The following is a 14,071-nucleotide window of genomic DNA, read 5'->3' as shown; positions in this document are numbered from 1 at the left end:
TGTACTCTCATGGAAACTTCCCTGCTGTCATACCAAAGGTACAGCCCAAACTTAAGGAAGTACCCCTTATGTTTGTGACCAAGGAGACAACATAGTTGTCTAAAAACAGACTTGAGTATTTGTGTATGTGTACACTAATTAGTTCATCAATGCTTTCTGCTAACCCTATCCAAGCAATCAGACAAAAACAAAAAAACAAAAAAAACAATAATATCACACTGATAAACAAAATTTGTTTGTTTAAAAAACATATATTGGCCTTCTAATCTGCACCATGTATTGTGTTAGGTGCTAGAGAGGTAAAAATGAATACAGCAAAATTCTTGCCATGAAAAATTTATGGCAGCACCTGCCTCGCAAAAGTGAGGCCCTGAGTTCAAACCCCAATAATGCACAACCAAAAACTTCATAATGCAATTCAGTGGAATAATACTGACACATAAAGAGATAATTATAATGAAATCAAGTCAAAGAACATGATGGAGTTAGTCTTGGGCCAAAAACTTAAAATAAAAAAACTTAAAGTACTGAGATAACTGGAAATCTTTTAAGAAAATAAATTTTTCAAAGCATAAATCCATAGAAGAGTTCTGAGAGCTTCCATAGAGTGAGCAAAGGTCTCTGCTTTGTGCACTAAACTCAGGTTAGAAATTAGTCGTACTTTGTATTAGTCAGGAGCAGCTATCTCCATCACCTAGTGAAAGTTCTTTAATTTGTCTCTGAATTGTTATAACTATTGTTGAGAAATTGAAGACCATGCCACTCCTACCCAACACAGATGGAGCCTTGAACAGCTCCAACCAGAAGAGCAGAGGCAGGAATGCCACCCAGGCTCCAGCAGTTATAGCAGCTGCTCTTTTAGCATTTGTTCACCTGGCATAAGCAGGCTCACAACATTGGCCAGCAAAAGCTACTTTGTAAGCTGGCCGTGGTAGCATGCACCTGTCACCCCAGCAACTGTGGGAAGCCCAAAAGAGCAAGATCGCTGGTCCAAGTGCACCTGGGCAAAAAGTGAGACCCTATCACCAAAATAACCAGGGCAAAAGGGCTGGAGGCATGGCTCAAGTAGTAAAATGCCTGCCTAGCAAGCACGAAACCCTGAGTTCAAACCCCAGTACCACAAAATAAATAAATAAAAGCTACTTCATGATTGCTCAGGAACCTTGGAGATTCTTCAAAGACAAAGAGATATAAGACAAGAGATTTCTTTAAAAATTAATTGAGAAAATAAGAGCAATCTACAAATTAATAAACTGGACAATGTCCTGCCATTTGTGGTGAAGTGGATGAGGTAAGAAGCTCCAGAGATATGGCCTGGGCATCATGTCCTCTTGCAGAGTTGCTTTCTCAGATTAACACACCCGGTTTTGTGCAATTTACTGAATCCACTGAGTAAAGGGAGCCTCAGGACCTCTGGACCACCAAAATTGGCCTTGGGATGAAGAAAATATGAACCTTTAGAAAAGATTCCATTTGGAGTAATCCAGAAGAAAAAGTATGCAAAACGATGCTAGAAATAGATCATAAAAACGCAGCCAGAAGTGTGTGGCCAAAAAATTAAAACACAACTGTCAACACTCACCTATTAGTTCTCATCAATAAATACTAGGCCCATAAAAGCTTTTAATTTTTTTTTTTGGAAAATGTGAGGTTAAAACCCTATAAGAGTGCAGCAATAATATAAATAAATAAATAAAAATAACTGTAGTACAAATTTTAAAAACCCTATGACAAATGTCATGGAATAAGAATATATTTTTAGTAAAAAAAGAACATATTCTTAGGTTATCTTCTCTGAACCATTATAAACAGAGGGCCTGTGGGCAACAATTGATAAAATCTATCCACACAGGGCTACAGGATCAGTTTTTTAAAAAATGAAATAAATACATTAAAAAATCATAAAATTAAGCTCTTGGTAGAAAAAAGTTACAGCTAGTGGGCTAAACTAAAAGCATTAGAATAAATGGTGTGAAAATAATTTTATGAACTTACAGATATAACATTTTAAATGTAGTTCAAATTGAGTTCAACTTAAATTTCATGTGTCATTAAACCATGTGGCCTTTATACCTTCTCATATTAGTTTAAACTCTGAAAATCAGAGTTTAGAAACTGAAAACCAAGGAAATAATGCAAATGTGACATTTGAGGTAGAAATCGTTTTTTTATTCTTGTAGATATTAGAAGAAATTTGTCAGAAAAATAACTGGGGACAGCCAGTGTACCAGCTACATTCTGCCATTGGACAAGACCAAAGACAATTATTCTTATACAAAGTAACTATTCCTGCGCTGGCCAGCCAGAATCCTGCAATGTGCGTAACTTCTCCAAATTCCTAATTACTGAGATTGTTAGGCTAAGATCTGAGTGAGGAATAAGTGCATTTGATCATCATCTAAGCAATATAAATACTCAAGTCTATTACCTATACACTTGTCATCAAATGAAAGTAAGACGTAGAGATCCATGTGCCAGCTAGGAGACTAGCATCTAAAAGCCCCAAATTTCATCTTGACCATGAAGACTGTATAGTATAAGCAACCAGAGAAAAACAGTAAGTAATTAAAAAGTTAATAAAACAAAAAACTATAGCAAATTCTTTTATCTGTATAGAGTTAGACTAAACCATACGAAGTTGTCATTTTTATACTTAACACTATGCCCCTTCATTTAAATATTGCACCATAGAATATGACCTCTCTGTTAATAGATATCACCTTCTGAATTTTACTGGAGAACTGCATTTATATATTTTTAAGAACTACATGTACCTTACAAAAGTCACGTAGTAAATTATAAATATGCCTCAGGAATATCTTCCATCACCAATATTCTAGGTCAATTCACAAATATTCCTACATGTGTATATGTTTAGAAGCTTTTAATAGCAAAGAGCATGAAGAGCACCCAGATAAAATTTCATCATCCAAGCATATAAAAATTATCCATACCTTAGCTTTTCACCTGACTCAGAACACTAATTTAAAAACACCCAATCTAATTAACTCTGGTTTCCAGCCACCCTTTCACGCCTCCTAAACTAAGTGCCTATGTGGATGAAGCAAAGACATATGCTGCAGAATACACCCTGCAGACCTTGGGCATTCCCACCGATGGAGGAGACACTGGGACTGCAGCAGCTGCTGCCACCTCTGCTACTGTTTTCCCAGGTATGGAGAAAGGCAATCATGCCAGGAATGGCAACCTACAAAGAGTATTTGGGAATCCCTTCTTGGTACCATGGACTCAAGGATTGCTTGTGAATTCCACCTACAATGATTCCTACTTGAACCATCTGTGGACCAAAAAAGAATTTGCTAGCTGAGTGAACCATTCAAGCGTGAGACAGGAAAATTGAGCAGGGCAGCAGAAATTGGCTCTAGGCTCACCTCAGCTTTAAGCACGTGCATTATCTTGAATGAATCAATCTCTCTGAGTCTGGATTTGTTTGTTTTTTCTTTTAGCTGGATACTTTGGTACTATTTATTAATAGGTGGTGTTTATTTGAGCTCTTACTATGAAGTAGGCACTCACCAAAATGCTCAGCAAACTTTGTATTATTGCAGTAATGCTCAGGACCCCACTAAGAGTTATCTTAGATCCTAATGCCCATTATACAGATGAGGAAACTGAGTACTGAAAAGACTCAATTAACTTTTAAACAATCCTTGCTTTCTCTTCCCACTTCTAATCTTCAATCTTTTATTACTTTGCTTCCTGAAATGGATGTGTAGATCAATTTTCTATTATTGCTGTACTGGGGGGGGTACACTGTGACATTTATAAAGTTTTTATACTACACATAGTTGAATTCATCCCCTCCATCATTATCCTTTATTCTGCCTAGCCCCATTCCTAGAATTGTTTCAACAAGTCTCATTTTTCCATTTATATCAAGTTTACATATTTCCACTGTATTTGCCCTCTCCTACCACCCCCTATTTTTGGTTAAGTCAACAATTATGTGTAAGAGAGAGGGACAGACAAGATCCTTTCAGTATGTAAGCAATCAGGCCTCAATTTATCTGTTCTCTAATTTTTGTGTGGGCATATACTCTTTGCTTAACATAGAGCTTATCTGTAGATCAACAAGCCTTCAGGAGTCATACTCAAAAGGGTTCTCCATTTATTATGTACCCACAACAAATGCTAGTCATTAAAAATGAATCCTCCTGAGATTAAAAGGGACCAGGCAAGAAACTTCTCTCAGAAATTTCTCTTAGTAGTTATTACATTTTTTAAGAAATAGAATTTTAATTTCTTTTGTAAAAATTTGTCATTCCTTCTTGTCATTGTGTCAGCATGCTCCCCCCCCTTATGACCAAACTAGAGTTCGCTAGATCTACAATTGTGACATTTCTACACATTTATTAATTCTTATATTGGTCATGTAGAAGTGTAAGAAATTCTGTATTCATCACATCTACAACACCTGGGTGGACTCTCCTTTTTTTTGAGAGAGAGTCTCATTATATGGCCCAGGCTGGCCTTGAACTCATGATCCCTTGCTCCAGTGTCCCTAGCTCTGGGATTATGGGTGTGTGACTACTTGGCTCTTGTTTTATTTCTCTAAAAAGAAAAATGGTGAATATGTCTTCTATTTCTCACAAGTAAGGCTAAAACTAATCATGCTCCACATACAAACATGACCCCAGTTCTAGTTTTGTTTCTCTGTAAGAAGTTGGTCAGCCCCTGCAAGGTTACCAAGACAACATCTGACACTACAGAGAGCAAGGTCCTCCCTGGGCAGTGCAGACCATCAGCCCTTGTGCATCCAGATGTTTACTTGTTCATCTACCAAGGACTTATAGCTTTGGTCTTACAGAAAGCTGCACCCCAAAGACACCTAACTACTATAAAAATAAATGAACCACTGTCAAGAAAATTTCAAAGTCTATCTTCATCGGAAAGGATTTTCTTTTATTCAAGACTTTAAAAATCTCATCCTCCTTTCTATTTGCTCCTGCAAGGAGTTAAAAGTATTTAGGGTATGAAAGTTGTCTGGGGAATGAATGCTAAGAATTTGAGAGCTTCTCATAACTGCTGTGGAGTCAAGCAAAGAATAGTAGACTCCAAGGGAAGAATCTGAAACACAAATACCCTTGCACTTAAGAAATCAACCAAACTGAAAAAGAAAACTCAAATATTCTAAAGGTAAAATCTGTGCTACACACACACACACACTCACACATTCACATTATTTACTTCCTGTAGAAATCCCATTTCCAAAATTATGAAGGCAATTAACTCATTTCTCGTATCCTTGGTAAAATGTACCAAACTTTACTTATGCATTAAAAACACAGACTAAACATAGATGTAAACTCAATTTTTAAAAACATAGTCCAGCTAGCTTCCTGCTGCCTGAGATGCCACCAGAAAAAAAAAATCAATGTGTCTGGGGTTGGGCCGACTTCCACCACACATAAATAATCAGGTCTCCATTTGTTTCCTACGTATGCCTGTCCTTTTTCATGTTATCTTTCACAATTTTTGTATCATCTCAGAACTAGTCAGGTTTGGCCTAAAACATGAACAAAGAAATACCACTTTAGATTCTAGCTATTCTGCTTTCTTCAAAAGTGAATGTCCATCAGCTAGACATAATACTAACATGACAGCCCATGGATGATGGCTTTATTTCTCAAATTTTTTTGTTCTCTGAGAGTGAGAACTAACATCAAGGATGGGCTTAATGGTAGGTGAGAAGGGACTTTAGTCATTCATAGTTAGGTCTAGTATGGACATGGGAGGCATTTGCTTTTATGATGTTGTATGTAGACACAGCATTTCCCCTGCTGGTCTACCCACTCTACTCATCTTTTTGGATGAAGGCAATGTTTTTCAATGTTTCATTCAGGCAAGTGTGGGATTTTAGGCAGGTGTGGTGTTGTAACAGAACCAGACCCACAGAACCCTTCCACCACAAATCCCAGCCAACCTCTCAGTGGCCTGCCCTCCTTGATAAAGTCTGAGACCCTCTGGTGAATTTCTATGTGTAAATTCTCATCAACTAAGCATCCACTTACATTTGTTTCTTGGATCCCCTCTTCAATGTCTCTAATTCTTTGAGTGTGAAGTGACCCTGACAGAGGTGACACAGGTGGTTCCCACTCTGAGGATCACTGTCCTAGGATTTTTCAAGTGCCATCTAAAAACCCAGTCTACATCTTGTGACCCCTACAAGCATATTTTATAGCTACATACTTGCTTCTGGCTTTAAGCAATTTTCATATTGCTAAAAGAAGACAATATGGCAAAAGGGAACAAATCTGAATCCCTTTCATGAAATTTTCTCTGCCTCCACCAGGATATGCTGTCCCCAGTGCAACTGGACCTGTGTCTGCAGCCCAGCTCAAGCAAGCAATGACCCTTGGACAAGACCTAGCAGCCTACACAACCTATGAGGTCTACCCCACTTTTGCAGTGACTGCCCGAGGGGATGGATATGGAGCCTTCTGAAGATACCTTTCTATAATTTAAGAATAAGACACACAGAACTCTGTGTAGCAGAAATAAACCTCTAACTCAGTCCCCTAATGATCTGAAGTCATGCCTTTCCCAAAGCAATGCCTTGTATGAGACAGCATAACTTATACTCATTGTAGAATCATGAAACGTGAATGTTATTTCTCAAGGAAATCAAAAGTTGTTCTTCCAAGGTTCCCGAGGGTCTCAGGAGTATGTTTACAGAGCCTGACAGAAGTCTCTTAGGCAAAAGCTGGTGTTGAGTAGACCTGGGCAGTCAGTGACAACACGGGGTTGCCAATTAAACTCCAGAGTCTTAACCCCTGGCTCCCAACTGCGTCATGGCACACAAGTCACAAAGAGTAAAAGGAAGGCAGAAAGATGTTTTGTAAAATGCCCTCCCCATTGCCCTCCATGTAGGGCATGATGGCAGGCCTGAGCTTGTGAAAACTGTCCAGGACTTTATGAAATCCGCATCACTTCGGCCTGAATTCCATCCAGTTGATTGGGCATAGGTCAAGATCTTCCTGTCCTCTGCAGCCCCTAGGCACTTCTTAGAAATTGTATGCATGTTTCAGACATGTTTGAAACAAATCCAAGCCCCGTGTTTATTCAATGCAGTAGCCCACACCTATTTTCCCCTAGAACTCCTCCCCTGCCCAAAGATGCTCACAATCCAAAACCAATACCCACATGAGGGTTGAAATGAGAAATGACTTTTCCTCATTTTAAAATTTTGACATGCAAGTCAAAATTTACTTTGACTCCTTTTGCCTTTCTCTATTATCATAAAAAAACTAAATTGAACTACAAAATATCATTTATGATGCTTTTCCCTAAGCAGAAAATTTACTGAAAAGTCATTTTAACAAGAGAGTGAAGATGGAGGGGGGGGGTGGCTTTGTTTGGGTTTGGGGTTTTGTTGTTGTTTCATTGTTTTGTTTTGTTTTGTTGAGACCAGGATCTTGCTATGTAGCTCAGGCTAACAACCTGGAGATCATCCTGTCTCCGCCTCCTGAGGGCTTGGGGTTCAGAAGTATATGCCACCGCACCCTGCTCCAGACAGTTATATTAACTTGAGGTTAGCCTTGAATTTTCTAACCAACCTACTCATATTAAATCTGCCAAAGATCCTTTACTTTCCCTTCCTTTTACTTTCTTTCAATAAGTATAAGCAGCTTCACCATAGCTGAATTCTTTTGTCTTGAAACCATCACAGGAAAATCTTCCCTCCATCAGAGCAGATTAAAAACTGTCTCTTCAGACACTCAGCAAGGTTGTTATGTGACCAAATCTTGTAGAGTCTTGGGGCTTTTCTCCAGGAACATCTGATGGTGAGGAAGGGAAGGTGCTACAAACCAAGAATGGGGGTGAAGAGGAGGTGATACTTTCCTTCCATACTTATAAATGATTACTTTGTTCAAAATAGAATTAATCAAAAGTCCAATACCAAATGCTATTCGATTACTCCAGTTTTATTAATGGTTCTGAATTAATTCTTCAGAACTCAAAAGAAAACAAACAAACAAAAAAACCCACAAAGGTGCAGAATATTTGATCAACTCCTTAATGGAATTCTGTGGTCCAGAATCATGTCAGATTCCAATCAAAATCAGGTCAATTTCAATCACATTTGAAAGTCCCTATGACCTTTCAGTTATATTAACTCCAATAAGACATCAAAGTCTTCTAAGCTACAGCTGAAATTCTGAAAGACTTTGTGCTTTTTGTTTTACTTTTAGCTTCTCATATTCTGGAGGACACTGGAAACACCTGGGGAGCTTTTACGTGCACTAAGGTCAACATCACACCTCATATCAATTACATCAGAATATCTTGGAGTGGGGAACTGACACCAGTTTTTGTTTGGTTTTTTTTTTTAATTCCTAGGTAATTTCAATGTGCAACTAAGTTTCCTTGTATTTCCATTCTATCTGATTTTTTAAATTCTATTTTCATTAAACAGAAAAATCCATGAAAAAATTGCCTAACTTAAAAAAAAACAGTCAAATCATATTTTATACATATTCTCCTCATAAACAGTATGAATTTGAATATAATTCATTTTGACTTCAAACTAACTCTTGAGCCAACTCTAAAAATGAGAAAGTAAAAAATGGCTTCTAAAGCAATGCTTATATCCAAATTTATACTTCCCCCACAGACTGCTTTTATTCTCAAAGAGAGTAATTTCATTGACATAGCAAATGTCTTTTGGGGCAGGCAAATCTCTGCTTACCCTAAAAAAGCACTCTAAATTCCAGGAGCAAAAGTTCTAATTTTCCTCAGAATATTTGAAAAGAAAAAGAAAAGGGCATTCAACATGTGAAGTCATTGCAAAAGACAAAGACTGATCCAGACAAGTTTTATTTATTAAAAATGAAAAGAAAATTAGCTAATGCAGGTATCTCCTTATGAGAAAAATCATTGCTCTGGATAAGGTTAACATCACTGTTTTAAAAAAAATTATCAAGAACAGAGATCACTAAAAAAAAAAAAAAACTGTCAAGAAACTTACCAATGGAAAATCACATCATTACTTTTGAGAAAAAACACAAGTATTTACAATATGTACATATGTACAATATGATTTTTATAAAAGTGAGTAGATGTGGTTTTGTTTTTTGATGAAATTTTACTTCATTTTAGTAATCTCTACAGAAGACTTCAAATTCCATTTGAGTATATTCATAGAAAGTATCTGTGTCTACCATGCAGCATGTTTTGTTCTTACTTTCCCCACGTGACGAAATATAGACCAAGTCCTTCTATGATGAGTTTGAAACAGGAGGAAAATGAACTTTTTATATTAAGTACAGAACCAAAGGTTAATTTTGCACAATGTTTATATTTTTAGACTTAAGCAATGAGCACCTGTTTATCACCTTTATACCTCTGCCTCCTGATCCACTCTTCAATTTCTTACTTGACTGGTTCCTAATTCTTCATAGAAAAACTTAAAATTAGTTACCCAAGAGATAATAACAATGTACCCAAACCAATAATTTGGAAATGCCCAGTTAATTAGAATTGGGTTTCTCAAGTTTGACAATTAATAGTTTATTAATAATTAAATCAAACCCATGTTTCTTAAACAGAAGGAAATGGAACAGCAATGAGATTGAGTTTATTTCCTCACCTACAAAAATGCTCTGTTTTCTCAAATTGCTGTACATCAAGAAGAGCACCTCAAACTGCAACGGAATAAAATACTCCTAGTTGATTAGGATACCACACTGCATCCAACCACTATCATGCCAAACCAAAAGGTTGCTGGAAAGCTACCTCATACAAAGAAAATATTGACTTCAAGAAGTATCTAAAAGAAGAGGACCTACTTCCAAACCATAGTTCCTTAACTTTTTAAAATGAAAACTAAATTATAGCTGTATATTGATCATAGCTATATAAGAAATTAGGTTTTGTTTTATTTAAAAGTTTTTTAAAAAAATTATTCCAATCATATAGTTTAGCAAAATATTGTATCAATGTATTTTTCAACTTACATTTATTTTCAGTATATTTTACATTTTACATGACTCTATCTTATTCTATCTTGGACAACTGGATCACAATGGCAAGCCATATAGACAAGGAGATTCTCCAGGGTGCCATTTGTAGAATAAAGGCCAATAAAGAAAGTTAAATATTTAGGTAATTTTCTTTACATTCAAAGCTACAAAGTTTGAGAAATTCCAGCTCCATCCAACCTTTCTTAAATGTAACTTACAAGAAATAGTGAACAATGTACCCAGTATTCACACAATGTCATGGTCGTTTATCCCTCCTTGAAACTTCTCAAGGGGTGAAAAAATATCTAAAAATTAACCTGCAGACCTGACACTTTTTATATTTTGTAGATATACTTTTACATATAGTAAATATATCTGTTAAAGATAAAACTGTATTTAAAATATTACATGATAAAGAACTTCCTAATAAATACTTTCATGAATTTTTATATTCTTAATGGAAGACAGAGAGAAACTAGGTAACATGTTCTTAGCTAACATGTAACCATTGTCTACCAGATTTTCACTAATCTCAAATCCCATGTTGAAATTTTACTTCATTCTAGTAGCATCTTGAAAATCCCCTGGGTTTTACAGAACATATTCGTAGAAAGTATAATGTATCCACCAATAAAGTAAAGCAAGCTATGCTAATGAGTGAAACTATAACAAAATGATATTTTTTCTCAATCACTTACATATTTTACTTATGAGTAAAATATTATTATTATTATTATTATTATTGCAGTACTAGAGTTTGAACTTCGGGCCTGGTACTTACTAGGCAATGTTCTACCACTTGAGCCACAACTGTTACCTCCCCCCCCTTTTTTTTTTTAGTTATTTTTCAGGTAGAATCTTGTGTTTTTGCTGGGGACCAGCCTCAGACTTCAATCCTCCTATCTATAGCCTCCTGTGTAGCTGGGACCCCTGGAGTGTACACAATACCTGACTTATTTGTTGTGATGGGGCCTCACTAACTTTTTGCCCAGACTGGCCTTGTACTGTGATTCTCCCAATCTCCAGCTCCTCAGTAGCTGGGAATACAGACATGAGCCACTGTTGCTTAATTTTTTTATTGAATAAAAAAATAAGTGCAGAAGATTCTTTTGGCCCCCAAATGTTCAATATTTTAAAAGCAAGATTTTTCTTTCCATGCTTATTCAGAAAAAAGAATGTCACAATGTACATCTTAAACACATAGACTCCTTTATGGATCACTGAAATTTTATGTGTCCCTAGTTCTCCTGTTTTGTAAGAAATATTTTAAAAACAACAACAAAAAAATCTTATACTCTAGCTAATAGTGAAAAGGAATTCATAACCAATATAGAAGATAAAAAATAATTTGCAACCCCAAAGCCATTCGTTCAAATGTGCCTGGAATAAAATATGAAACAATTCTGCACTACCTTTCCCAACAGACTTTCTTCCTGTTTTGAGAGAGAAATCAAGAACAATAGCAAGTCATGTCTTCTCTTCCCATATGATACTGTCTACCTGAAGAGGAGAGATCAAGAAACAGCACATTTTAAAAAGTAAACTGCCCATGAGAACTTCTTGGAGACTGACTATCCACCTTGCCAGGGTTTAACAGTGTTTTCTGAGGGGACACACATCTGGTTTGTCCTGGCTGAGGTTGTGGCCCCATATAAATACTAGCAGTGCCCTTCTCACTCTCAAATGTCTCCCAATTTAGCAAATAAACAATACAGTGAGCTTTCCTTCCCTCCTACCTCCCATCTTTATGGTGCCTTTTAGTTTTGTTTTTATTCTTTTTAAGTGTTGTAGAATGGCAACACCCTGCTCCTCTCCAGAGCAGATACAGCTTGGACTTCCTGGCTCAGCTGCTTCTGATTAGGGTAAGAGTGAGTGTAGAGGAGTCACCATCTTCTCTACCAAGTCACCTCTGATCCATTCCCTGCTTAGCTGGCCCTCTCTCCAGGCTGTTTCTGGTCCTAGTTTTCCATTCATCTCTCTAGGCTGTGGCCAGGAGCTCCACCTTCATTTAGTAGAAACAAGTAGCCATTAGGCCAGATCAGGCGGGGGACAAGATGGAAGATGGCTCTTGGAAGTGTTCACTTGGTCTATCAAGATCTGCAGAGCATTGCTATTTCTTTTCTTCCTTCGTCTTGTATCTCAAAGTAGCAAGGACTTCCTATGTAAATCTTTACCTTAAAAAGCATTTTTCCTTTTCCTCCTTCTTCCATTTCACAAATTTGCCTAAACACTGATTCCCTTGCATTTAACTTCACTACTATGGCTGATCATCAACTATTATTAACCAAAAACTATTCACATAATCCTATACAAAGGTTTTCTTACTTTTAATGGAAAACAATATTGATAGATTATTTACATTTTTATAGACTTTTTTTGTTTCCTTTACTAATATTGAGAATTAGATAAATTTTACAAGCTCTTTTGCTGTTAACCCACAACCCTATTCTTCATATAAGGTGTGATCGGTCTGTATTTACTAGGCACCTACCCTTAGGTCAGAAACTGTGACTACAAATGTATTTATTTCTTATGTTCCTCTTGGGTGGGGCACACAGTCTAGTGGCACAATCTGCACTTTTCAAAACTGAATATAGTTGAATCAGCTGGTGGGTTTTGCCACTTGGGCAGAATCCCAAAAAATAGATCTTCTCCATCCTAAACCTTAGGTTTCCATTATTACTGCCAAACACTGAGTTGGTACAGTCCTTTTTTATAGGTGAATTTAACATTTGACCTCTTTGTTATTTAAGTAAAATGAGTATTTTCTGCAGAGAAATATAAAGAACTCTGCAAAAATAGGAGAAGAGGAAAAAGATTTAGAGATTCTGAAGAAGCCACATGCAATTGATGTTAATGAGTGTACCATGCTTCTTATTTACTTGAAAACATTTAGTGTTTCTGCTTTCTAAATATGTTTGTGTTTATAAAACTCAAAAGTCAACTTAACAAGCCTTAGTCATGCTTATATCTTTGTGGCAATAAATGATTTGCAGGAGTATATATACATAGTTTTTTTTTTAATAAATTACAATTTTGTTTTGAAACATCATTTTCTTTTTTTGGTGGTACTGAGGTTTGAACTCAGGGCCTACACCTTGAGCCACTCCACCACCCCCTTTTTTGTGATCGGTTTTTTCAAGATAGGGCTTTGAACCATGATCCTCCTGATCTTTGCCTCCTGAGTAGCAGGATTACAGGTATGAGCCACCAGCACCTGGTAAAACTTGTCATTTTCTGTTGTAATTCCTAAGAGATATTTGTGCTCTCAAACTGCAAATATATCCATTTAACTCAACTGTTATTATCACTGGTTTAAATATTTAATGTAATTATGGTATTTTATGCCTATTACTTCATAGCATTCTCTTTTTTCTATTTTTCTGACTGCAAAAATAAGCAGATATTATTAGCCTTTATCTCTTAGCAAGCATTTCTAATTTCCAGATGTTAGACATTCTTTGCTTCATTTTCTTTTTGTTACTATTTTATTTATGTGAAGTTAGCTAAGGTACCAAAAGAAAGAGACAAAAAACAGTATTAAAGAATGTACATAAAGCACTTATTTTTGTACTTTGAGTACAACATTTTATAGGACTCTGATTTATCTAACTATGTTAAGAATTATGGCATTCACTTATTGGGGAAATAATTTTTGTTTTGGAAGATATAAATGTATTGGGCATCTTAGAATCATAAATCAGATGAAATGAAAAACAATGCAATATTGTGAAATTCCAGGATGGTAAAGTGGTTTTAATTGAATTTTCCAGTACCATAATAAAATTTTAGAAATTGTCAGCATGAGTTGCTAATCTTTTCTTTCCTGAACCCTACAGTTTCGCTTTCCTTAGTGAATATCTGAATATTACTAATCCATCACTGCAATATTTTTGATGACATCCTTGCATTCCCAGTTTTATGTAGGTTCTCTCTAGTACATTTTCTGAGAATAAATGTCACTTTTAGTAATTAAGTGATTTACTTTCCAACAATAAACAAGGGAAATACTCAGAAACTAAAGAGTAAGAGAAACCAGGACTCCAGAAAGGTGGGTGTGCTCTGAAGACATTTGCCTGGGGGCAACT

At 36.3% G+C, this 14,071-nt stretch overlaps 1 protein-coding gene across 4 annotated transcripts in view; it reads left to right on the top strand.

Moving 5' to 3' along the window:
* The window catches only part of A1cf (APOBEC1 complementation factor), a 78,842-nt gene extending 65,058 nt beyond the window's left edge, over positions 1-13,784 (top strand). For all 4 annotated transcript variants that reach the window (XM_020151902.2, XM_020151901.2, XM_074078867.1 and 1 more), the window contains 3 exons: positions 2,181-2,317; positions 3,022-3,173; positions 6,314-13,784. In XM_020151902.2, the coding sequence (XP_020007491.1) occupies positions 2,181-2,317; positions 3,022-3,173; positions 6,314-6,465 (441 nt within the window). In that variant the 3' untranslated portion in view covers positions 6,466-13,784. The remainder of the gene's footprint in view (positions 1-2,180; positions 2,318-3,021; positions 3,174-6,313) is intronic.
* Positions 13,785-14,071: the final 287 nt, after the last annotated feature.

The sequence above is a fragment of the Castor canadensis genome, chromosome 7 (genome assembly GCF_047511655.1).
Source record: "Castor canadensis chromosome 7, mCasCan1.hap1v2, whole genome shotgun sequence".
Classification (NCBI taxonomy): Eukaryota; Metazoa; Chordata; class Mammalia; order Rodentia; family Castoridae; genus Castor; species Castor canadensis.
Note: the sequence above shows the minus strand (reverse complement) of the source record. Positions and strands in the feature narration are given on the sequence as shown.